Source organism: Brachyistius frenatus, unplaced genomic scaffold, assembly GCF_029030835.1.
Source record: "Brachyistius frenatus isolate BFR_SWC_R1_liver_20210118 unplaced genomic scaffold, ASM2903083v1 Contig_258, whole genome shotgun sequence".
NCBI lineage: Eukaryota > Metazoa > Chordata > Actinopteri > Embiotocidae > Brachyistius > Brachyistius frenatus.
The window spans coordinates 329,315-354,457 of record NW_027210857.1 but is presented as its reverse complement, the minus strand read 5'-3'; the positions used below and the strand labels follow the sequence as shown (position 1 = coordinate 354,457).

General features: G+C 43.2%; 1 protein-coding gene across 17 annotated transcripts in view; it reads left to right on the top strand.

The window, feature by feature from the left end:
* The window catches only part of dlg2 (discs, large homolog 2 (Drosophila)), a 183,101-nt gene that overhangs the window by 107,392 nt on the left and 50,566 nt on the right, over positions 1 to 25,143 (top strand). For 16 of the 17 annotated variants that reach the window (XR_011311967.1, XM_069721141.1, XM_069721153.1 and 13 more), the window contains 4 exons: positions 17,653 to 17,706; positions 18,651 to 18,701; positions 21,040 to 21,164; positions 24,810 to 24,979. Coding sequence is in view for 16 of the 17 variants with exons in the window: in XM_069721141.1 (XP_069577242.1) it covers positions 17,653 to 17,706; positions 18,651 to 18,701; positions 21,040 to 21,164; positions 24,810 to 24,979 (400 nt within the window). In the remaining variant the exon portion in view is untranslated. Of the gene's footprint in view, positions 1 to 16; positions 537 to 17,652; positions 17,707 to 18,650; positions 18,702 to 21,039; positions 21,165 to 24,809; positions 24,980 to 25,143 lie in introns of those variants that run through there. The other variant, XM_069721149.1, reaches the window with a different exon arrangement.

Below are 25,143 nucleotides of genomic sequence, written 5' to 3'. Positions count from 1 at the left end.
TAGCCTGTTCAGCTACAGCAGCCAGCCACTCACTTCATCCATCATTCATCTTGCCAAGGCGTGCGAGTCGTACATCAGACAGGACGGCGGCGTGTGTTTGATGACTGTTGCAGTGGAACCTACAGAAGGAGAACAAAAAGAAGAGGAACATAGAAAGGAAGAGTAGAAGTGGGTGAAGAGAGCAGAGGTCAGTGTTGCATGGCAACGACATGACTGCTTACCTGAGCAAACAGCACAGTTGCTTTGCGGACCTGGATGGACGGGATGACTGTGGTGAGGTGCCGTGCTCCTACAGCTGGCATCATCAGCATCCCAACAGCAGGCGCCAGCAGCATCCGGGCCAGCGGTACCATTATGGATCCGTTCCCGGCGGCGCCACGCTTCCTCGCCGGAGTGGGCGGACGGCAGCGTGGCGTTCGGACAGCGTGTCCTCCAGGAGCCCCGGCCGCCTGGTGGCAGTGAGATCCAAAGGGGGGAGCTGTGACCTGTGGCCCTCTGACTGTGGTTGTGTCCAGAGATGGCAGGAGCCCTACCAGGTAAAACTGTTGTTCTGTAGAGTTCATCAGCAGCATGATGACCTGCTGTGGAGGACAGATTTCATAAATTGATAATCCAAGATTAAGGTAAATGACGATGTATTTGGCAGCAATGTTTTGCTGAAGGAAACAAATGTTGAGCTACCTCATCATTCGTCAATATTAACATGAGTTAATGCCGTGTGATGGAGAGCTGTCTAAAGACACGTGTTTAGGTGGGTTAGCTGCTCGGTATAACAGGATTAGATTGTGTTTCAATGGATAACTGCAGATAACTCTGGTTCTTACATCTTGAAAAAACTGAATGCTTGTCGCGCAATTAAATATACATGATTTACACGTATTGGGCATTTAACAATTTTTTTTGTATGCGTCTGATAGCAGAGGGACATGCAGCTCACAGTGCTGGTTGGTGTTTGGCTGCTGGCTCTATGTTATGATATCCAGAAAAATCTGTTATTACAGCTGTTGTGTTGGGACCATCCAGCAGTGTTTGTGATGTTCTCCAGACCCGGTGACTTGAAGGATTGTGTCAGTGTTGGTGACCACCAACCATCAACCATCAGTGATGTCATCATCCATTAGTGATGTCATCAACCATCAGTGATGTCATCGTTGGTTTGTGAACGTTATGAATCCTCCAGTTCAGATTTTGTCCGTCACCATCTTTGTTAGTTCGGAGCGGTTTGGAGCAGGAAGTGACCATATTTGGACGAGCTGGGGGAGGAGCCAGCGGTGGATCTGATTGATCTGATTGGAAACCTGACGATACTACGTCCCGCCCACCGATAGCTGTAACCTGACTGCACCACAGGCCTGTCAATCAAACAGACACGCCCCCAAAAACAGGTCTTCTTGAATCTTCTTTTCTAATGAATGAGGGATTATTTTCAGATGGACCTCCAGAAAACTAATAAGAAGGAGTGACTTTAGCTAACAACACCGAGATAACTGATGGACACATTTTATTCACTTTGGATTTGATGAGAGAAGTTGAATGGGAGTCTATGGAGCCGGAGGCTTTTTGGAGCCGACCTCTAGTGGCACTCGCTGGTATTGCAGCTGAAGACACTTCTGGATCAGAACCATTTTACAGACCTGAAGCTACGAACTCTTTTAGAAACAGTGTGAGGGTGGAACCAACAAACTTTGTTTGTGTTGTTCTTAAGAAGTGGTGATTTAAAGAGGTGTGACAATGTTGGTGACCTCTCAGATGTTTACCCGTCTGGAACCATATGAGTGTTTTATGTCTCACATCTGCAGCTACATTGATTCAAAATTGCTTCTTGTTATCTGTGGCTGAACTAAGTTGTACTTCATGGAAAACACCCTTCTCTTAAAGAAACATATTTATCGTCATATTTAGGAATAGGCAGTAAGAGATATCCTGTCTGAATCAGGTGCACAACTTCCAACATCTGCAGTATTCAACTTTTTTTGGCTCCATGTTATGCACTGTGTCCAACATGAGACTGTGCACAGCTAAAGAGGAAAATCATCTACAATTCAAAGCACAGGGACAAAAGGTAGCCCCTCTCCTCTGCCAACACCTGGCACTCATATCGGACTTGTTGTTGTGTATTGTGCTCACGGCCAGTAGTTTCCACATGTGGAAAAAATCAGGAGAATTTGATAGCACTGACAAAATTGATTTCAAGGGTGACCGGGTCGTCCAGTGTTCCCTGAGCTCATCTAATCAGAAATCAGAGCTGTGAATGAAGCTGCGTCTGATTAGCAGAGCAGAACTAAAGGATCTGTTCAGAAATACTGGTCCAGTGATGCATGGAGATGGTTTACCACTCGTCATTTAATAATTGACTCCGTGGGCTCTCATTGGCCAGGCTGTTTCATGAAAGATCTTATTAAAGGATAAAGTTTACAAAATCAGAACCTGACTGATACATTTCGGTCTGGCGACACACTTTTGTGATTGAACTTGTTATAAAAGCCTCTCAATGTTCTCCAGTTGCAGTTCTCTGACAGACCGTCGCTCACAGCTTCAGTTTTATTGGCTGTGATTTCACTCTGTTTGCATTGACAGGCTGGTTTGAGATGAGCCAGATTCGACCGGAGCACGATGCAGGCCGGTTGGATTTCTGTTCGACTTTGAGCCCGATTTCCTCTGACGTCATTTAAAATAGCAGACGATAACATCACGAGGTCACAGATCACAGTGTTTGACCTCAGGGCATGATGGGAAACTCCTGGCTCTCAGCTGATCTAACAGCTGATTGGTTCTGATGTCACTTCAACAATGTGACAATTTATAGAAATTTTGCTTTTTATTTGAAAATGAGAGTTTCAGATTGTATTTGTCTGATTCTGAAGGTTTATTACGTGAACATGATAGATGTTGGTCTGTGGTCTATCAGTCAGGGAGAATCAATACATTCAAATTACAGATCAATAAACTGCTCACAGATTTAATCAATTGAAGTATTTAATAACATAAAACCTGTCTGGTTGATGGGATGTGAGAGATCTGAAAACTAACATCTGTACAGATGTGACAGTCTTCTGATTTATCAACAGTGAAAGTTGTCTTGTAGTTTTTTCTCTGTATTTTACTATTTATTAATGTTTTCAGTTTGTTTCTGTAGTTTTAGAGGGACACGTCTGCTCAGATTTATGTACAGCTGCAAATTGATCAAATCTTGATTCACATGATTTACATACGAACTGAGAGTCTGAGAACATTTTATTAGATCGGGATCAGCTCTAACAGGAAGTGAGTATTTCTCCGACTGAAAACTGTCCAACTTGGTTGCAGCTGTTTGGCTCCGCCCCCAGCTTCTTTCTAGGTCAAGGTATGATGTTTGCACTGCCCCTCTGAAGGGGCGGACCAGTCAGTGACCAGCGTCGGTGGTTAAGTGCAGTGATGTTGAAGTGTTTTCCTCTAAATGTAGTTGCAGTGTTGGTAGATTTTCAGTGCATATGGTGGTCAGTGCTGATTGGTTAAAGCTGCTCCCATAGTTTAAAATGAATCCAGTAGGATGCAGCGAGTGGAAATGATTCCCTCCAGAGTGAAGGAAGACCAGATACTCACATACCGAATGTAAGTCTGGGAACATCAGGTGAGTTCTCAGCATCTGCAGCAGATGTTTTAATTATGTGGAAACAAATTCTGCTGCAAAGTTAGTGACATATTCCTGATTGTTGACACTATGGCACTGATCTGTGTCATCGTCATGCAGCACTACGGTGAAAACCAGGCTAGAAAGTAGACCAGGTGATTGGTGTAAGAGGACCACTGGAGACCAAACAAGTAGAGGAAGTAACATATTTTCATATGATAATAATCTGAGTGCAATCTATATTGTTTATAGAAACTCTATGATGCACATGGTGCACATGGTTAATGTGTGTTTAGTATTTCACTATGAACTAACTCCTGTGTCCCGGGTGGAGAACACTGTTTGTGTGTAGTAGTGAGATGTTGGTCGTAAACGTGTAAAAATGAGTTAAGCAGTAAAACTCTGCTTCTTTTCAGGCTGCTTGTTATTTGCAGGAAGAAACGGAGGTTCATTTTCACGATAGGAAACAGGAGAATTGATGACATGCAGAAGTGTGGTTGTGGGTTTAATTGCTGGAATGTAAAATGTTTGTGCAACCATAGCATGAGTAAGATGACCTCAGGCAGCCCAGTGGGAGGTAATTGGAGGCCATTCATCATGCAGCTGAGGGGAGCCGAGTGGAAGGAGGGTTAGCAGGCAGCATTACCTGGAAGCCAGGTGACAGAACACAGGGCTCATATCAGGGCCGGAGGAGGGAGAGCACAAACAAATAAATACTAAAAGATGACATATTCTGACAATTTTTTTGTGATTGTTGTGATAAAAAATTGTTGATTTTGTGGCACATTTTCTCAAAAATTGTGATGTAATTTGTGGAGTTTTAATTGCAGGAATTAGAAAAAATTGCAAGCCAAGAAAGATTTTTTATTATTTTTATTTTTTTAAGCACTACCTGATAAAGGAATACATATGTAATCACTTCCTTTGATAATAATTATGCTGCAGAAATATTTTAGTTTTAATCTTTTTTTTTATTTATGGATGGAACTTTGAGAACCATGGCGATAAAAGTTATAAAATAAAATCATAAAAGTGACATAGCTTTATAAAACGGTGTGTGACTAATATTTTGACAGGTAATGTAGTCTTCATCTTCTACAAGAGCTTTAGATGCTGTTTAATTCATGTTCATTCAACACATAGACCTGCTGGATGAAACCAACAAAGAGACGTCTCTGACAACTGGACGTGTGGAGAAAACTCATTTAACATCCAGTAATATGGAATCACTTCCTTTGATCACAAACATTTAATCATCATTTTAATGTGAAGAACACATTTCCCACAAACCCGTCACTTCCTGTTTCTCCTCTTGTTCCGGTTTCCTCCGTGAACAGAGTTTTATTTGGTGATGAAAACAGGAGCAGAGACTTTCTGGTTGAAATGAGGAGTTATTGTTGGTAATAAAGACAGTTTTGTTTAAAAATATTTACTTTATGTCATTAATACTTTCAACACAGATTCTGAAGATGACTATTTTTGTAGAAAAATCGTGGGAATTTTAGAAATTTGCAAGTCCCCGCAAATACTGCGGAGTTTGCTTGAATTTGCGTTAATTATTGAGATCACTAGATTTCCTGGAGGGACTAATCCATCACAAAATGTTGGCTGTCCTTTTACTTTTCTGTGCTACTCTTGAAAAGATAAATCATGACTCAATATTTCCAGTTAGTCCCTGAAGAATCCATCCGTTATTTCTGCCGGCATTAAAACTCCAGTTGACCTTCAGGTTTGAACACATTCAGTCCCGTTTTCCTCCATCACTGCTCCATCCATCTCCACCAGGTTCACTCTAACTTCCACTTCTACAGCATCCACGTCTTAAACCTCGTTGACTATTTTTACATCACATGCCAGTGAATTATTGATACGCTCCCCTGTTTTCATGAACCACTATACATAAAGGGTGCCACTGAATTATTGAGTGTAACTCAACAAGAAGGTTTGACTGAAGAGACACAAGCTTTTATATTGTGGGGTCACACCGTCATCGTTATTCAGTCAGAGTGTCGGCGTGTTTCAGCTGATCAGTGCTATTTCTGTTCAAAATTAAAACAAAACAACAAAGTGAATGTTCTTCCTGTGCTGGAAGCAGTTGAATCCATACTTCAGTATTATTACACTCTGATCTTATCCCTGTTCTAGTTTATAGCTCCATGTTAGCCGCTGAACGTATCCTGTGCTGCTGCACCACTGAATTAATGTGCTGCTGCAGTCAGCTGATCCCATGGTCGCGTTAGGAAGCATGAACAAGAAGAGAAATGAGACTAAATGCAGTTAAGCATGCCATTTATGTGCTCAGGTCAGTGGCCATTACCTCTCGGGGGTCTGTGTGCATACACGAGTACTCCGAGTGGGATCCATGTTGTGTCAGTGGAGTTACTGGAGGGCTTCATGATGGTAAATGAAAATGGATGGAGCCTCTGACATCCTCCTTATTCAGTGAGTTCATTTACAGAACTATTCTCTATAATATTAAAGGCACAAAGTCACAACACTGGCGTGAAAACATTGAGCATTACTGCGCCATTTTTTTGTGAAATAAATTTAAGTGGCTTAAAAATTTGGGTCATGATTTAATGACTCACTGAAATGTGGATCCAAAGGACAAATCTGTGGAGAGCCGCTGATGTAGACAAACCAAAATGATTTTAAAAAAACATATAATGATAATTAAAATAATAATAATACTGATAATAATAATAATAATAATAATAATAAACAACCATAGGAGAATTAACTCAAGCCAAACTGAAAAATCAAGGTTGAGGAAGACTTTAACATTACATGAACTCTTCACACATTTTAAAGGTTAATTATTACAAATCAACATCATTTTAATGCCAAATGCAAAAATTCGATGTGCCTCCCACTAAAATGATTTCATCATGTTGTTTATTCTGCTATCAAACTGAGCCTAAAATCAGTTCGTCAGACGGTGAATACAGATGAGACGATGGGATGTTGTACATAAGAAATATCATTAGTGGAAGTGACAGAGTGAAGTCAGGAATCTGAGGATGTTTAGTTTAAGGTCTGTTATTGTTGCAGTTCATTTCTGCTCTGTTCTCATTCTACAGGCATTCAGTGTGCATTTAAGCAATATTACAAGTTACCATCTAAATAAAACATGTAATCTAAATGTGTTCATATTGTGGAGCAATTCCCTCTCAAAATATAAAACTTTATGTTCGCGAGATCTCCGTTTCCATGGCAAAACATGGGGTACGACTAACAACTGGAAAACAATCAGCCACGTCAGTAGACTCTGATGTAACTTACGCAACGTTTCCTACTCCAGGAAGTAGTCTGACCCTTAGCAACCACCTAGCAACAGAGAGGATTTCTAGTCTCCAACTGAATAAATACAGAACATAGAAACACTAAACTGATCAGCTAGCTCAGTCTGGTTGGAACAAAGATATCTGATGAACAAAGATATCTGATGAACAAAGATACCTGAAGAACAAAGATATCTGAAGAACAAAGATACCTGATGAATGAAGATACCTGAAGAACAAAGATATCTGATGAACAAAGATATCTGAAGAACAAAGATACCTGATGAACGAAGATACCTGAAGAACAAAGATATCTGATGAACAAAGATATCTGATGAACAAAGATATCCGATGAACAAAGATATCTGATGAACAAAGATATCTGATGAACAAAGATATCTGATGAACAAAGATATTTGATGAACAAAGATATCCGATGAACAAAGATATCCGATGAACAAAGATATCCGATGAACAAAGATATCTGATGAACAAAGATATCCGATAAACAAAGATATCTGATGAACAAAGATATCTGATGAACAAAGATATCCGATAAACAAAGATATCTGATGAACAAAGATATCTGATGAACAAAGATATTTGATGAACAAAGATATCTGATGAACAAAGATATCTGATGAACAAAGATATCTGAAGAACAAAGATATCCATGTTCTCATGTGTTTTTAACATTTTACCACCATGTCATGTGTTCAAACCAAACCGGTCCATCTAGCCTCCTCTAGGATTGTAAGTGCGTGACTATCCGTGGTGTTATGGTACGGGTGCTCGGAGCGACCAAAAAGGACCAAAAGAGACCCGACTTCACCAAATGGGTCACATTTAATATAACAAGTAAAAACTACATTGTATTACATAGTATAATTAAATTCTAATTCTATATTCCCACTGAGGAGGTGAAGTGATATTTCTAGTGATGAGCAGGGAGTGATGTCATGATGATTTGACCAATCAGATCTCTGGGTCGGAACCACTTGTTGTATAATTAATGCACTAATTGTACCCACCTTATAGACCAGACCTGGGCATTTTACGGCCCGCGGGCCACATCCGGCCCTTTGACTGTCCCTGACCGGCCCGCATGAGGTCAATGGTAAATTAGGAATCACACGTAAATAAGTGTACATCATGCATGTGTAACCCAGTTCAGTACCCCAATTTACAGATGTTCCCTAAACGTCTCACCATGCGAGCTCATGGTCTGAACGTCTTGGAGCAGAGCCCTTAGCCCCCCCTCCCACTCTGAATCACTCACTGACCTACCGGTGACCCTGCAGCTGAGACAGGTGGATTAGGCAGACAAGGTTTGGAGCAAAGTACGACATTTTGAGATTCCCAAGAGATATCGAGTGCTTATTAACCAAGTTGTGTCCGATAATTGTCATTCATTCATTCATTGAGGAAGATAAAGTAAAAACCAGTCAGGATAACAACGTTTTGTATGATGTGACTTAATTATGGTCATTGTTAGGAGCTGTTTTAGCGTGTGTGTGTGTGTGTGTGTGTGTGTGTGTGTGTGTGTGTGTGTGTGTGTGTGTGTGTGTGTGTGTGTGTGTGTGTGTGTGTGTGTGTGTGTGTAATTTTTTTTTAAAGTTATTGTATATGTTGTAAAAGTATGTTGATTGCCAAGTGTTTGAAATTGAGGCAAAATGAGACCTGTCAGTGGGCGGTAGGAACAAAATCCGAGGAATTTATTTGCACTTTGTTTTCTGAGATCTGAGTTTTTTGGGATTCAAACAAACAACCGAAAATAGGTAGGTAGGTATATACTTTATTAATCCCCGAGGGGAAATTTTTTCGCCACAGCAGCATACATACAGGAGCAATAATAGAAACAATAGAATAAAATAATAATAGAATAGAATAATATAATAGAAAAACAATAAAATAAAAAATATAAATATAAAATATAAAATGCACAGTACATACAGTATATATACAGTACATTAAATATCTATATATATTATATACAACAAACCATTAAACACAGTCAACATATATATATATATATATATATATATATATATATATATATATATATATATATATATACGGTACAGTATATATCTATATATATAATATACATACAATATACAAGCAACCAAGAAATACAGTCAACAGTGTTTTTGTACTGTAATGGATTTTGCCAGAGGTGAGTTATTGTAAAGTCTTATGGCAGTGGGCAGGAATGATCTCCTGTATCTGTCCTTGTGACAGCGTAGCTGGAGGAATCTGTTAGAGAAAGTGCTCCGCTGTCCCTGCAGCAGGTGGTTGAGAGGGTGGACAGGATTATCCAAGATGGACAATAGTTTGATCAGCGTCCTCCTCTCCACCACCTTTTCCAGACTATCTAGTTTGTAGCCGATGATGGAGCCGGCCTTCTTAACCAGTTTGTTAAGTTTGTTGGTGTCACCGGCTCCAATGCTGCTCCCCCAGCAGACCCCAGTGAAGTACAGTTCACTGGCCACAACAGATGGTAGAACATCTCCAACATCTCGCTGCACACATTGAAGGATCGAAGTTTCCTCAAGAAAAAAGAGTCGACTCATCACCTTCTTGTAGACAGCGTTGATGTTGGTCTTCCAGTTCAGTCTGTTGTCATGGAGACACCAGGTACTTGTACTCCTCCACCATGTCCACCTCCTCTCCCAGAACTCTCAGCGGTTGTGGAGCCGTCGTCTTCCTCCTGAAGTCGACCACCATCTCTCTGGTCTTGGCCACGTTCAGGAGGAGGTGATTCCTTCCCCCCCACTCCACAAAGTCCTCCACTACTGCCCTGTACTCATCCTCCCGTCCATCCCTTATACATCCTACCACTGCAGAGTCATCAGAGAACTTCTGCAGATGTCTTGACTCTGAGTTGTTCTGGAAGTCAGTGGTGTATAAGGTGAACAGGAAGGAGACAGAACAGTTCCCTGAGGAGCTCCAGTACCACTGACCACCGTATCAGACAGCACACTGCCCAGACGGACAAACTGTGGTCTGCCTGTCAGGTAGTCATTGATCCAGGAGACGGTGGGCGCATCCACCCCCACCACCTGCAGCTTCTCACTCAGTAGCAGTGGTTGGATGGTGTTGAATGCACTGGAGAAATCAAAGAAAGTGATTCTCACAGAGTCACCGGTTCCATCCAGGTGAGACTGAGCTCGTTGCAGCAGGTAGATGATGGCGTCGTCCACTCCCACATGAGGCTGGTACGCAAATTGCAGAGGGTCCAGAGAAGATTTCACCAGCGGCCTGAGGTGTGCCAAGACCAGCCTCTCCAGCACCTTCATCACATGAGATGTGAGGGCAACCGGTCGGTAGTCGTTGAGGCCAGATGGAGTCTTCTTCTTGGGGACAGGAACCAGACAGGACGTCTTCCACAGCACCGGGACCTCCTCCTGCTTCAGGCTCAGGTTGAAGAGGCGTTGTAGGACCTCAGCCAGCTGGGCGGCGCAGGTCTTCAGGACCACGGGGCTGATGCCGTCAGGTCTTCAGGACCCCGGGGCTGATGCCGTCAGGTCTTCAGGACCACGGGGCTGATGCCGTCAGGTCCTGCAGCCTTGCGCTGGTGGATTCTCTCCAGCTGTCTCCTAACCTGGCCAGTCGTCACAGAGAGGGGGGTGAGGGGTGAGGGGGGGTGGATGGAGGAAGAGCCCTGTGAGATTGAGGGCTCTATGCAGTTCACCAGGGGGCGCAGAGGGGAGAGGGGGGAGGCAGCAGAGGTGTTTGGGAGGTGTGAGGTGTGGAGGAGACAGATGAGGGTGGTGAACTAAACCTGTTGAAGAAACAGTTTAGTTCATTTGACCTCTCCAGGGAGCCCCCTGGTTGTTCCTCTTCAAGTTCCCCCTGATTGTTCCTCTCCAGGTTCCCCCTGATTGTTCCTCTCCAGGTTCCCCCTGATTGTTCCTCTCCAGGTTCCCCCTGATTGTTCCTCTCCAGGTTCCCCCTGATTGTTCCTCTCCAGGTTCCCTCTGGTTGTTCCTCTCCAGGTTCCCCCTGGTTGTTCCTCTCCAGGGAGCCCCCTGGTTGTTCCTCTTCAGGTTCCCCCTGATTGTTCCTCTCCAGGTTCCCCCTGATTGTTCCTCTCCAGGTTCCCCCTGGTTGTTCCTCTCCAGGTTCCCTCTGGTTGTTCCTCTCCAGGTTCCCCCTGGTTGTTCCTCTCCAGGTTCCCCCTGGTTGTTCCTCTCCAGGTTCCCCCTGATTGTTCCTCTCCAGGTTCCCTCTGGTTGTTCCTCTCCAGGTTCCCCCTGGTTGTTCCTCTCCAGGTTCCCCCTGGTTGTTCCTCTCCAGGTTCCCCCTGGTTGTCTCTCTCTCTCCCTTGAACCCAGTAATCTCCTTCATACCGGTCCACACCTCCCTCACGTTGTTCTGCTGGAGTTTGGCCTCCAGCTTCCTCCTGTAGGAGTCCTTGCACTCCCTCATCTTCTCCTTCAGGTGGCGCTGCACTCTCCTGAGCTCCTCCCTGTCCCCAGACCTGAAGGCTGCTTTCTTCTGATTAAGAAGAACTTTCAGGTCCCTGGTGATCCACGGTTTATTGTTGGGGAAGCATTTTACAGTCCGGGATGGTACGGTGGTGTGTTCACAGAATTTAATGTATTCTGTGATACAGTCCGTCATGCTGTTGATGTCCTCCCCATGTGGTCCACACAGCACATCCCAGTCCGTGGACCCAAAGCAGTCCTGCAGGGCATCTTTAGCCTCCTGTGTCCACCTCCTCACAGTCCTGGTGGACACAGGCTGCCTCTGCACCAGGGGGACATACCTGGGAGTCAGCAGGACCAGGTTGTGGTCTGATCTACCAAGGGGGGGAAGGGCAGTAGTACTGTATGCATCCATGGCATTAGCATACAGTAAGTCCAGAGTTTTATTGTTCCTTGTGGGGCAGTTCACATACTGGTGCAAAGTTGGCAGTACATTATCCAGACTGGTTAAAGTCTCCAGTAACTGCCAAAAAAGCACTGAGATGCTGAGTCTGTAGTTTAGCCACAGTGGAGTAGATGGTGTCCACTGCTGCCTCTGCGTCGGCTGATGGAGGAATGTAAACAACGATAACAATGGAGGACGTGAACTCCCTAGGTAAATAATAGGGGCGCATCCCCACGGCTAGCAGTTCAATGTCCGGGCTACAGAAACGTTCCTTCACACACGTGGTCGGGATTGCACCACCTCTCGTTCACATAGACTGCAATCCCTCCACCTTTCTTCTTGCCGCTCTGCACAACGTCTCTGTCCGCCCGAACAGTCCTGAAGCCGGGTACGGCCGCGCTGTGGTCTGGGAAATGTGAGTGCAGCCATGTCTCGGTGAAACACATGATGCTGCACTCCCGGTACTCTCTCTGGGTCTTTACCAGCGCGCCGAGCTCGTCCGTCTTGTTGGCCAACGACCTCACGTTCCCCATTAAGATCGCCGGTACCGCTGGTTTATATCTCCTCCTTTCCGCCTTTAGCTTAGCTCCAGCTCTGCAACCCCGCCGTCTTCTCCGAAGTTCAACCGGGATCTCAGGCCTCGCTCCGGGCAGCAGCAGTAGAGGTCTACTCAGCGCGATCAGCTGATCACACGAGTAAACAATAACAGAGCCCCCAGCCAGAAACGTGGAAAAATTACGGTCCATTACGGTCCGTTACCTGAACACGAGAGAAAGAAAAAAAAAAAAAACTCCGAAGAGAGAAGAAAGGCTTAAAAAATACTAATAATACTAATAACAAGGGGAGGGGAGCTGGTGCAACAGGCTGCCGCTAGCGCGGCGCCATCTTGTACCCAACCCTTCTCTCACTGAACAAAAACAAATAACTGAAAAACAGCAAATGAGGTAATTACACGACAAACAAAATATCAATAGCACTTATTACATTTTTGTTTAGTTAATTTAATGCTGGTCTTTGAAATACTGCAAAAATATGCTCATTTTCAAAATCTTTTTCGTGAATGTTGATCGTGATATAATGTTGACGTTTTTAAAATGCTTGCACCACATTTGAATAGACTAATTGCAACATCTACTACTACCAGTAGCAGCTAATAAAAAAAACATACAATTTACTGCTTTTTATAAAGAGATAAAATTAATATTGAGCAGGATTGAGTTCAGCCTGTTGGCCCTCCACAACAGTCCCAGTTTCTCATGAGGCCCCTTGGGAAAATGAATTGCCCACCCCTGTTATAGACTGTACATTTAACATCGATGTATTCAGGTCATTAACTTGCAGCGGAATTTACATTAATGTGAATTATTGGATGAGTGTGTTTGGTTCTAATCAGCGAGTCTGAATTGAAAGACTGAGCATCACAGAGCAGCAGAGTGACGACTGACTCCGCAAATTATAACCAGAGACACAGATCACAGTTGGCGGCTGTGCAGGATTTCAGCAGCAGAGACTGATTGAAGGAATAGTGAGAGGCTTTAAGACGCTTCTGCACTCTAATCACATGAAAGACTTCATTCTCAGGGAGAACAATAACCTTATCCTTGATGTCAAGCAGCACAGCGTGACGCTGTGTGAGACTGACGATGTAATCCTACTGTTCACTGACTTTGCAGTTCGCTTTGAGCTACGTGCTAAGAAGAGTCTATTCTTGCTATGAACACGAAGACATTCGGCTTGTTGACGATGTCCTGCGGTCGTCCTTGAAAGTACTTAACAACTTTATCTTCTACACAGAGTGTTTCATTTCCAAATGCCGTTTCCTTTCCGGCTTCATGCTTCGTGTCTACCTTTTATCTTTCTGGATTTACTATACACACTGCAAGGGGTCAACTGACTCAATCTCTGCAGTCTCAGCGTCCCAGAACTTCTCCCGTCAGTACTCACACCCATCACTCCTGCTCCACAAGATCATACTCCTTCCATACAACCCTTCTTCCTCCACTAACTCCAGAGACCACCCTGCTGTTATGACTTGTGCCTACATACTTTGGCAATGTTATCTTTGCTCAAAACCACGAGATCACACCTGCTACACACGACCATCTACTACACCATCCTTTTCACGCCAAATCCACAGACGGCTCAGCTGCTTCGTGTCCCTCCCGGCCTGCTGCAGGTTTCCTCCACCGATTCCAAGCTCCCGCAGTAGTGCTGTTGTTGACCATGTTGCTGACCATGTTGCTGACCATGTTGCTGACCATGTTGGTGACCATGTTGCTGACCATGTTGGTGACCATGTTGGTGACCATGTTGGTGACCATGTTGCTGACCATGTTGGTGACCATGTTGGTGACCATGTTGCTGACCATGTTGCTGACCATGTTGGTGACCATGTTGCTGACCATATTGCTGACCATGTTGTTGACCATGTTGGTGACCATGTTGCTGACCATGTTGGTGACCATGTTGGTGACCATGTTGCTGACCATGTTGCTGACCATGTTGGTGACCATGTTGGTGACCATGTTGCTGACCATGTTGGTGACCATGTTGCTGACCATGTTGCTGACCATGTTGGTGACCATATTGCTGACCATGTTGGTGACCATATTGCTGACCATGTTGGTGACCATATTGCTGACTATGTTGTTGACCATGTTGTTGACCATGTTGGTGACCATGTTGCTGACCATGTTGGTGACCATGTTGGTGACCATGTTGGTGACCATGTTGCTGACCATGTTGGTGACCATGTTGGTGACCATGTTGCTGACCATGTTGGTGACCATGTTGCTGACCATATTGCTGACCATGTTGTTGACCATGTTGGTGACCATGTTGCTGACCATGTTGGTGACCATGTTCTTGACCATGTTGGTGACCATGTTGCTGACCATATTGCTGACCATGTTGTTGACCATGTTGGTGACCATGTTGTTGACCATGTTGGTGACCATGTTGTTGACTATGTTGCTGACCATGTTGGTGACCATGTTGTTGACCATGTTGCTGACCATGTTGCTGACCATGTTGGACCATGTTGGTGACCATGTTGGTGACCATGTTGTTGACCATGTTGTTGACCATGTTGGTGACCATGTTGGTGACCATGTTGTTGACCATGTTGGTGACCATGTTGTTGACCATGTTGGTGACCATGTTGCTGACCATGTTGCTGACCATGTTGGTGACCATGTTGGTGACCATGTTGCTGACCATGTTGCTGACCATGTTGGTGACCATGTTGGTGACCATGTTGGTGACCATGTTGCTGACCATATTGCTGACCATGTTGTGACCATGTTGCTGACCATGTTGGTGACCATGTTGGTGACCATGTTGCTGACCATGTTGTTGACCATGTTGGTGACCATGTTGCTGACCATGTTGTTGACCATGTTGTTGACCATGTTGGTGACCATGTTGCTGACCATGTTGTTGACCATGTTGGTGACCATGTTGTTGACCATGATGTTGACCATGTTGGTGACCATGTTGCTGACCATGTTGGTGACCATGTTGGTGACCATGTTGCTGACCATGTTGGTGACCATGTTGCTGACCATGTCGGTGACCATGTTGTTGACCATGTTGTTGACCATGTTACTGACCATGTTGTTGACCATGTTGTTGACCGTGGTCCTTTCCTGCCCTGCTGTCCTCTCCCTCTCCAACAAAATGAATGGCTGCCTGACTGTTTCCATTCTTCCTGCTCTTACTTCCACTCTCCTCTTCTCTATGGCAGCAGCCAACACCTCAGAATCTGCTCATGCCTCCATGTGTACGTAAGAAAACACATTAAATGTAGTCGCTGTCGTATTCTGCACAAATGCTCGACTAAGAGCAAACTACTGATGTGACATGGTAGTTTTGGATTCTACTGTCATGGCAACGCTGGCCAAACGGCAGATGCACACGTGTTGTGTCAAGGGAAACGTGTGTCCTACAAAATAAAAACAGAAATTCTGTAGACTTCAAGATAAAAGTTTGACATTCCTCTCGATCCTCTCAAAACGACCCCACAGCCCAATTATAGATCCCAACCCACCAGTTGAGAACCACTGGCCCACATCTGGTCTACAGGGTACCTCTCGGAGATCAGAAATCATGTCCAGTGATGTGTTTTCTGTTGTTGTTCATCGTAAAAATAAATGACTCAAATTAATCAAATTAGCTTCTACTAATGAGCCAATTAATTTGATCAGAGCTGCATACGAGTGGGGTTCGAGTACACAAGGGGACAGCTGCAGCCTAACAGTGTAGCTGGCTTAGATAACCAATTTAAATGACTTTTACCAAAAGGTGACCGTTCATTATAGATGAGAGATGCTGTACTTGAAAAATATTAACTAGAGAAAATAAATAATTACCTTACTCTTCTCAGTGAAAATGTAAATGCATGTCTTCAGGAATGAGAGAGGTTAATAATGCTCACATGCTTCAGAGTTGAGTTGATTCATGGCTCTGTAATTTGGGAGTTAACTAGTGATTACACCTTTGTACACCTGTGGGGTTTATTGGTATACCTGCTCACATTATGGAGCCACTTTCTTCTCAGATTTGGATTCTAAGAGTGATTTAAGCATAAAACTGTGTTCCTGCATGGCTGATCAATTTGATTAAATTTTCTTTGGTCGATATTCAGCAAACCGAAACATTTTCATTCCTCAGATTGTTTACATTTTCTGTAGTTTGTATTACCACAGTGGTTATCTAGCAGTAATATATACCAGTAATATCGAGTATATCCCCCCAGCAGCCAGGTCATGTGACCCCGGCCTCAGCGATGTTACCGCGGTGATGAAGACGTGCATGGACAGGCTGAGACTCTCGCTGACTCATGCTGTCACTGAACTGTTGAGCAAGCAAACAGTCTCATATGTCGGCCAGACTTACTGCAGGTACACAGTCTGTAAGGTACGTGTGTGTGTGTGTGTGTGTGTGTGTGTGTGTGTGTGTGTGTGTGTGTGTGTGTGTGTGTGTGTGTGTGCGTGTGCGTGTGCGTGTGTGTGTGTGTGTGTAGTAACTGCATACAGTGTGATAATCCTTCACAATACATGTAGTGACGGATTATGTAACGGTTGTAAACTCCAACGTCTCCCGTGGTGCTGCTCTCATCTTCTGCACATGATAAACTACTTAATATGCATTACAATCTTTTTTGTTATAATTCTTCAGTGGATGATTAGTCCCTTCTTTTGTTATCGCCCTTGTTGGTTTGAGTTCGATTCATCTTGTAGAGACAAAATCAAAGGATTCATTTCAAAGGAATCTCCTTGTGCATCCTTGAGCTTCCTCTTTTGAAGTGAGTCTCACACATCCAGCTCTTCGTTTACATCCCGTAAACTGAGCTGCTGTTTGTCTGGCGTTCGGGTCACTGCTGTCATGTCGTGCTCCTCTCTGGGGAAGGCCGCCTTTAACTACCTGCTCAATTTCTGCAAGTTATCAAAAAGTGTTTTACATGCACTGTGGGAAATTATTTTCATTTCATACTTCAGGATTTATGACTGCAATATACAACCTGACAGGAGGTCAGAGAAGTGGAGCCGTGACATGCAGAGAAAAGACATTTAATGTAAAATGTGAACACATTTCTCCTGTACGACTCAGTTGTCTTTGCTGGTGTGTGAAATCATATCTGCATGATACAGATTTACGCTTGAATTCTGTGTTCTCATCCTGTTCAACCCATTCAGCTCCAGTATATTAACTCCACAGCAGCTCTGCACTGTGTCGTGTTTGTGGAGCCATCCAGCAGCAAATGGACGTCTGTTAAATTGTTGATGATACACAGATCCACAAGCTCATTCCCGGGATGCATTTATGGAAAGTAGGACAGTGGTGGGCTCACAGGCGTCTCACCATGTCTCTCTGTGTCTCCTGCAGGCCAGCCCCGCTCCCATCATCGTCAACACAGACACGTTGGAGACTGTTCCTTATGTGAGTCCTATTTAATGCACCTATTAGTCCGCAGCAGATCAATACCTCCAGCTGGACGGAGAGCGCTGGAGTCGAGGCTCCACTCCTGAGTGTATGTGGAGCACATTTTGATGGTGTAACTCATCTTAGTAAAACAAATGAGGCTGCAGCGCTGAATTATTGATGTTTGTCATGAATAAAAGACCAGCAGGAGAATATAGAGACCTTCATCTCTGGCACTTTTCACAGCATTTTACATCAAAACAAATAAATGAGGCCGAGGTGCTGATGCAGAACGGAGGCTGAGTAAATAAAAAATACTGCTCCGAGAGGAGGTGGGTTTTTTCACGATGACATCGTCACAGTTGGAGGTTATGTTAACAGGCGTGCTCGTGGTTGGTGGCGAAGAAACGAGGACAGGAGAGCAGCTGTCTCAGCCTCAGCACTCTCTTTTGGTGCAAACAGTTTTGTTTTTTCCCTTCCTGACAACATTGCTCACTTATAACAAGTCTGTAGACTGAAGATCTGATCATATAGTAACATCAGGTTTCAATCATAAGAAGTTCTGATAATAATATCTAAAGCTTCTCAAAAAATGATGGCTAACTCAGAATATTATACGCAGCATCTAATATGCTGCTTTATGAATGCATCGTGACAGAAGCACTCGCTGCTGATTAATCACCTCATGAGACCGACTCCTCTGTAGCTGACCTGAAACGGCTCGTTTTGATTAACCATCATCTTAAATCGATTCCCTGGAGGCGGGGCCTATTTAGCACAGGAAGCACAAGTGGCCCTGGAGAACACCCGTCATCTCTGGTTCAAGTGTGTGCAGCTGGCGTAATATAGAGCTAAACATCATCCTGTATGAATGTAATTCAGCAGCACAGGTATCCATTTTAAAAACAATATTTAGAAATGGAGTGAGTGTCTGAGATCAGTCTATTTTCTTGTTTCTGCAGGTCAACGGCACCGAGATTGAATATGAGTTTGAGGAAATCACTCTGGAGCGGGTGAGTATTTAATATCTTTAACCTCAGACGATCTATGAGAACGTTCCTCGTTACGGCAGCACGCCGAAAAGGTCTCTGAACAGCAAATTCAAATTAGAAAAAGTCCTCGCTGCCCTGTGACAGAAACTGCTCTCAGTGTGTCGCTCTGCAATCTCCGTTTATATCATGAAATACTATCTACATTCAACTAAAATATAAATGCAACACTTGTTTTCACTCCCATTTTTCATGAGTTGGATTCAAAGTTTGAAGGTTTATTTCTCTCAAATTTCGTTCACGAATTTGTTCAAATCGACATTAGCGAGCCCTTCACCAAGTTATCCACCTGAAGGCTGTGGCCCATCAAGATGCTGATTAAACAGGATTATTGCACAAGTGTGGCTGCCCTAAAATGTTCAGTTTTCTCTGCAACACAATGCAGTCAGCAGGCCGAGTTGGATTTTTTTTTTTACATGTACAGTTCAACCCAAAATGATTCATACCCATTTCAAATTTTCATGTCTAGTGAATTTTTATTTAATCGGTTAGTTTCATCGTCTGTAAATTATTTAAACACATCACAAAACACAGGAAGACATTTTGCCAGAGATGTAAATAATATATCCGAAATATTTCCATGTTTTTTCTACACTTTTTACTCGAATGTCCAAAATTCTCAGCATTCTCATCAACTATAAACTGTAAATGAGAACAGCTCATGCAGTAGTTTTCTAGTCCGTTTCAAGTCATGGCTAAAACCAAGAAGCTGAGTGAGGACGCCTGGTTGACATCATGGGCATGATATTCTTCATAGAAATGTAAAAAAACAAAGCAAAACACGCAAATAGTTCATGTTTTCATTTATATCTCGAGTGCAATGTCGTAACATCCTGTTTCACTTGGTTCTGCCCTCATCTGACTCCATGCAAAACGCTTCGCATGCTAAAGCAGATGTGACACATTTGGCAGAAGCTCCAAGTCAGTGAGATGGAAACATCAGCCAAGAGGACAGTAACAAGCATCCGAGTGAGGCAGAGCAGAGAGCGGCAGACCCTCAGCAGAGGAGAACCCCACCCACACAGAGAGCTTCACATCTGCCTCCATTTCTACTGCAGCATTCAGATGGTGGCCACAACCATTCATAGTGTCGTGTCCGAGCACAGGCAGGCTCATGTCTGCTCTTCTAAAAATGTTCTGATTCGGTATCCAGGTAGCGACGACACACAGAGCCAATCAGGAGGAGCCACTATTCCAATCAGCCCATACCTTCATCAGAGCTTGAACCAGAGGATTTTATGTGCAGAGCAGCTCCTCGTCTGAAAGACATGGTGTGATCCTGCAGCCTCATTAATCCAATATTTCATAGTAAAATCCATAAAGCAGAGGCAGGACAGGACTTAACAGCAGGATGCCAAAACAACAATACTGACCAGTGCAGTGATGACCGGCTAAAAACGTATCACCTCTATGTTCTGCACACTCTGGAAGCAGGCACAGTATGAAACCACACCATTACAATCCGTTATATTTAATTGACTTTTAAAGAAATACATAATCATACTGTATAATATGTATAAAAGGAATGTCTGCTCAATAAAGTGTGAAAAGGTTATTAGGATGCTGACGAGGACAGTAATTCTCCAGGTGGTGGTGGGTACTCAGAAATTAGTTGACGAGAAAAACTACGTGGACATATTTGTGTTGTAGAAAGAAAAAAAAAAAAAACATAAATAGTGTTAGAAAATGTTTTTACCATGATGATCAGTATATCATCTGTCAGTAAAGTAACAACTGTCGTAGTCCACCAGGACACACCTCCAACCCACCTGAGTCAGCTGTAACACCTGAACTCCACCTGCTGTGATTGACAGTATGCGAAAACTAGCTAGCATGTGAGAAGTTGAGACTAATGGCCAGAAGTATTGGATCAGTTGTTGAAACCTACCTGGTGAAGTAAAGAGTTGCATAACTGACAAAGTGCTCCTTCATTTATTTATATATATAATTGATAGTTGTACAAACATTTAGCCAACTTTAAAATCCAATATACTCATCTGGATCATCACAGTGGTGTCACAGGGTACTTCAACTCATTCCAGACATAAATAAGATTAGATACCATTTGTTGTGTATAAATATTGTAGATGAAATAACACGCTGAATTGTGCACTGCTAGACTCAATATTAGCTTTACTATGATAGTAAAAAACTATTTTCCCAGTTAAAATCATGTTAGAAATCCATGTGTGAACCACAGCTCACTGAAGACACCCGTCCTCCTGCTGTGTGAGAAACATGAAGCCTTTGTGTTGGCGTGTTAGCACCATCCATGATGTGTCTGACTGTGTCGTGGCTGCAGGGTAACTCAGGGCTGGGCTTCAGCATCGCTGGAGGGACAGATAACCCACACATCGGTGATGACCCCGGCATCTTCATCACGAAGATCATCCCTGGAGGAGCTGCAGCAGAGGACGGACGCCTGAGGTCAGTCAGATTATTCTTCTTTTAATAAAAGTTGTTGAGAAACCTGCTTGTCACCAAACCCATCAGAGAAGAAATCCTCTCTAAAAGGATAATTTAAAGATAATCTCTCTGGAGACCGGACATACTGCTTCCTCCTCCACAGCACTGAGTAATCTTCCCTCAGAAACTTTGTGCAGATATTATACAGCAGTGTCTTTTGTCTGTTGGTGTCTCATGGATTTTGAATTGTGTGAAACTTGTGGCCTCTCTGTTGTAAAGGAACTCAGAGGAGTTCTGAGGAAAGTCTCCTCGTCAGTTCATCTTGATTATTTCTTCTAATTCTGCAAATCATTTTTAATCTATATTTGAAGTGATCATTTATTTTCATCTATTTTTGTCCAGTAGCATTTATAAAAACCACAGTCAGATATTACACAGATTGAATTTCTGTTTATTTATTTTCAAGCCTGACAAATTTCATTTACGTCAGCTGTTGTTGTGGAGCCTTTTTTCCGATTAAAACCCACAACAGTGAACCTTCAGAGCTCTGCAGTATCAGCATTTACTCAGTCTGCACGATAAAGCAGTTGTGTATATTGCTTAAGGCCTAAGACTCATCCTATTAAAAGGGCTGTGGATACACTCCATCAGATCCTTCGTTGCTTTGTTGTTATTAAGGTAGCATAACTTATGCCTGCACCAAAAAGCAGGCCTCCCAGTTAACTGTGACCGTGGGTTTTCAGTGTTACGAAGGTTTGATTCTTGCTGGGATACATCATCATGGTAACTTCTGCTGCACACTTAACGTGCTGTTCAAGATAGCGGACCAAACCAAATGCACCACCTATAGTGACCAATCAGTTCTCTTGGAAAATGGCATCACAACTGAACTCCACGGGATCTTCCACGATTGGTGATGCCGTTTTCCAAGATGATTGATTGCTCAGTAGATGGTGCATTCATACGTGTTGGATTCAAATCTCTCACTCCACCTTTAAGTTTGAGCCTTAAGAGCCACAAACTGATTGAATCACACCTGAGAGTTCCAACACATGTTTGTCAAAGGGGTTATGAGCCAGTCAATGCGCTCCACCGCATCACCATATCGTTGATGGTGTTCACAGTTATGTTTATAAAGCAGCATTGAAATGCTCTCCTGTAGTTACAGCTGTAAGAAAAAGAGTTGCAGAAATGTGTTTTTGATATGTTGTTGCTGTAATTGTATCAACTTTACTACAACCCTGTTACCAAAAAAGTTGTGATGTGTGTAAAATGTAAATAAAAACTGAATTCAATGATTTGCTAATCATATAAACCCATAAATAATCGAAAATACACCAAAGACAACATATCAAATCTTGAAATTGAGAAATTTTACTTTATGAAAAATATATGCTCATTATGAATTTGATGGCAGCAATATGTTAAAAAAAAAAAAAAGTTTATTTCAGCAGAACAACGTCCAACCACATTCTGCACGTATTCCAACAGCATGGTTCTCTAGTAGAAGAGTCCGCTGATAAACTGGCCTCCTGCAGTCCAGACCTGTCAATCATTGAAAACATCTGGAGCATCAAGACATGAACAATACAACAAAGGAGACCTTGAACTGTTGAGCAGCTCAAATCCTCTATCAGGCAAGAATGGGACCACATTTCACTTTCAAAACTCCATAAACTGGTCTCCTCAGTTCCCAAAGGTTTCCAGAGTGTTGTGAAAAGAAGAGTTGATGCAGCTCAGTGGTGAACATGATCCTGGAACAACTTTATAGAGACGTGTTGCTGACATTAGATTCAAAATGAGAAGATATTTTTGTAAAACAATAACATTTCTCAGTTTCAACATTTGATATGTTGTCTTTGGTCAATTTTCAATTAAAAATAGGTTGATGTGATTTTTAAATCCACACGTTCTATTTTTATTTACATTTTAGGCAGCGTCCCAACTTTTTGGGAGACAAAGATTTATGACGGTGACAAAGACAGACATGAAAAGGAACCGAAATAGATCTTAGCAGTTCTTTCAGAATAGTTGTTGTTCCCTCTACAGTCAGTGTGTTGTCACTCCCTGTGCGTGCGCCCCCCCCCCCCCCACCCCTTTTTTTTTTTTTTTAAGTAGTATGATAGATAGTGTTGGTTTTGGTTGCGGGCCAGTCCCATTTCTTTCTGCAAACAGCAGCTCTGGAGCATCACTGCATCACAGATGGGAGCGTAATGCATGCCTGGCATCTATCTTAAACAAATCGCAGAAGGAGCAGGCGGTGCTTAAATTACCTTTAACCTAATTGATGGTCACTCACTTCAAGGTGGACAGTGAGACATTCTACATTATGGATAGAGGGTAACTCTGATCTCTGAGAGGAGGAGGAGACCTGATGGGGAATTGGTTTGCTCTAACATTATAGAAGCCAGACACACTTCCTGCTGCTGCTCTGGGACTGTAGCACAACACTAAGCATACTTAATGCACCAGCCTGGCTTCAGGGACCGCTCGAAGCATTGTAAGTGTTTCTCATGCTGGTTGTTGTTCTAGACAGCTAAAAGCATGGATGTAGTCAGGAGGACTGAAGCCACCATTTTATCTCGGGAAGAGTTCTGTGAACATACATGATGCAAATTCTCAACTTATGGTAGCACTTATTTTCACTTTTCTCACAGTATGGATGGATACATAGATAGATAGATAATAGATAGATGATAGATAGATAGGTAGATAGATAGATAGATAGATAGATAGATAGATAGATAGATAGATAGATAGATAGATAGATAATAGATAGATAGATAGATAGATAGATAGATAGATAGATAGATAGATAGATAGATAGATAGATAGATAGATAGACAGACAGACAGACAGACAGACAGACAGACAGACAGACAGACAGACAGACAGACAGACAGACAGACAGACAGACGTGTGTGTGTGTGTGTGTGTGTGTGTGTGTGTGTGTGTGTGTGTGTGTGTGTGTGTGTGTGTGTGTGTGTGTGTGTGTGTGTGTGTGTGTGTGTGTGTGTGTGTGTGTGTGTGTGTGCGCGTGTGCGTGTGTGTGTGCGCTTGGTCCCAGCTGGTTGCTTTGAGCACCCGCAGGAGAGCAGTGTCCTTGAGTGCCAGGGCATGGATGTTTTGGTCGACACCTCGGGGGAATTTAAACCGAGCTGCTCTCTAACTCTGATTTGTACACACATGCACACTTTCTCTCTCACACACACACACGCACACACACGCACACACACACAGTCCTGGTCTAAACCTCTCTGTCTCTCTGTCACACATCTCCAGTCTATAATATGCCCATATATTAAACCAGTGTAACAGCACATTTGCCAAACAGATGTGATCTTTCAACAAGCCCACCGTGTGTCATCGAGTGTGTTTGTGTCTACAGGGAGATGCAACAACATCATACTGCTTTGAATATACTATAAACACTTCTCATCTTCTCAGTTATTGAACAGCCTGCAACAAAAACGTTGTGATTCCATAAAGCTGTTTTTGTAACTTGAGGTGGAGCTCGACTCTGACAGTCATGATTCACCCTTTGTCCCAGGTGGACACCCCCCTCACACCTTAATATGCTGGCAGTCTCTGAAGAACTGGATGCTGCTGTGAGTGCAGCCTTCGTTCTTAATTATTACATCACCGTCATCACTGCTCCTCTTCCAGAGTAAACGACTGCATCCTGCGGGTGAACGATGCCGACGTGTCTGAAGTCTCCCACAGTAAGGCGGTCGAGGCCCTGAAGGTCGCAGGTTCCATTGTCCGTCTGTATGTTCGGCGCCGCCGGCCCATGTTAGAAACCATCATCGAGATCAAGCTCATCAAAGGACCAAAAGGTGAGTTCAGATGACACAGTCCTGCTGAGATAATATCATCAACAGCAGATGATATTCACTTCTTACTGGTTCTGTCATGTGTTTTTTGGTGTAAGATTTATCTGCACACATTTTAACTGAATAATTTCTGATCATGCATGAAGTGACTTCAAACATGTTTTTTT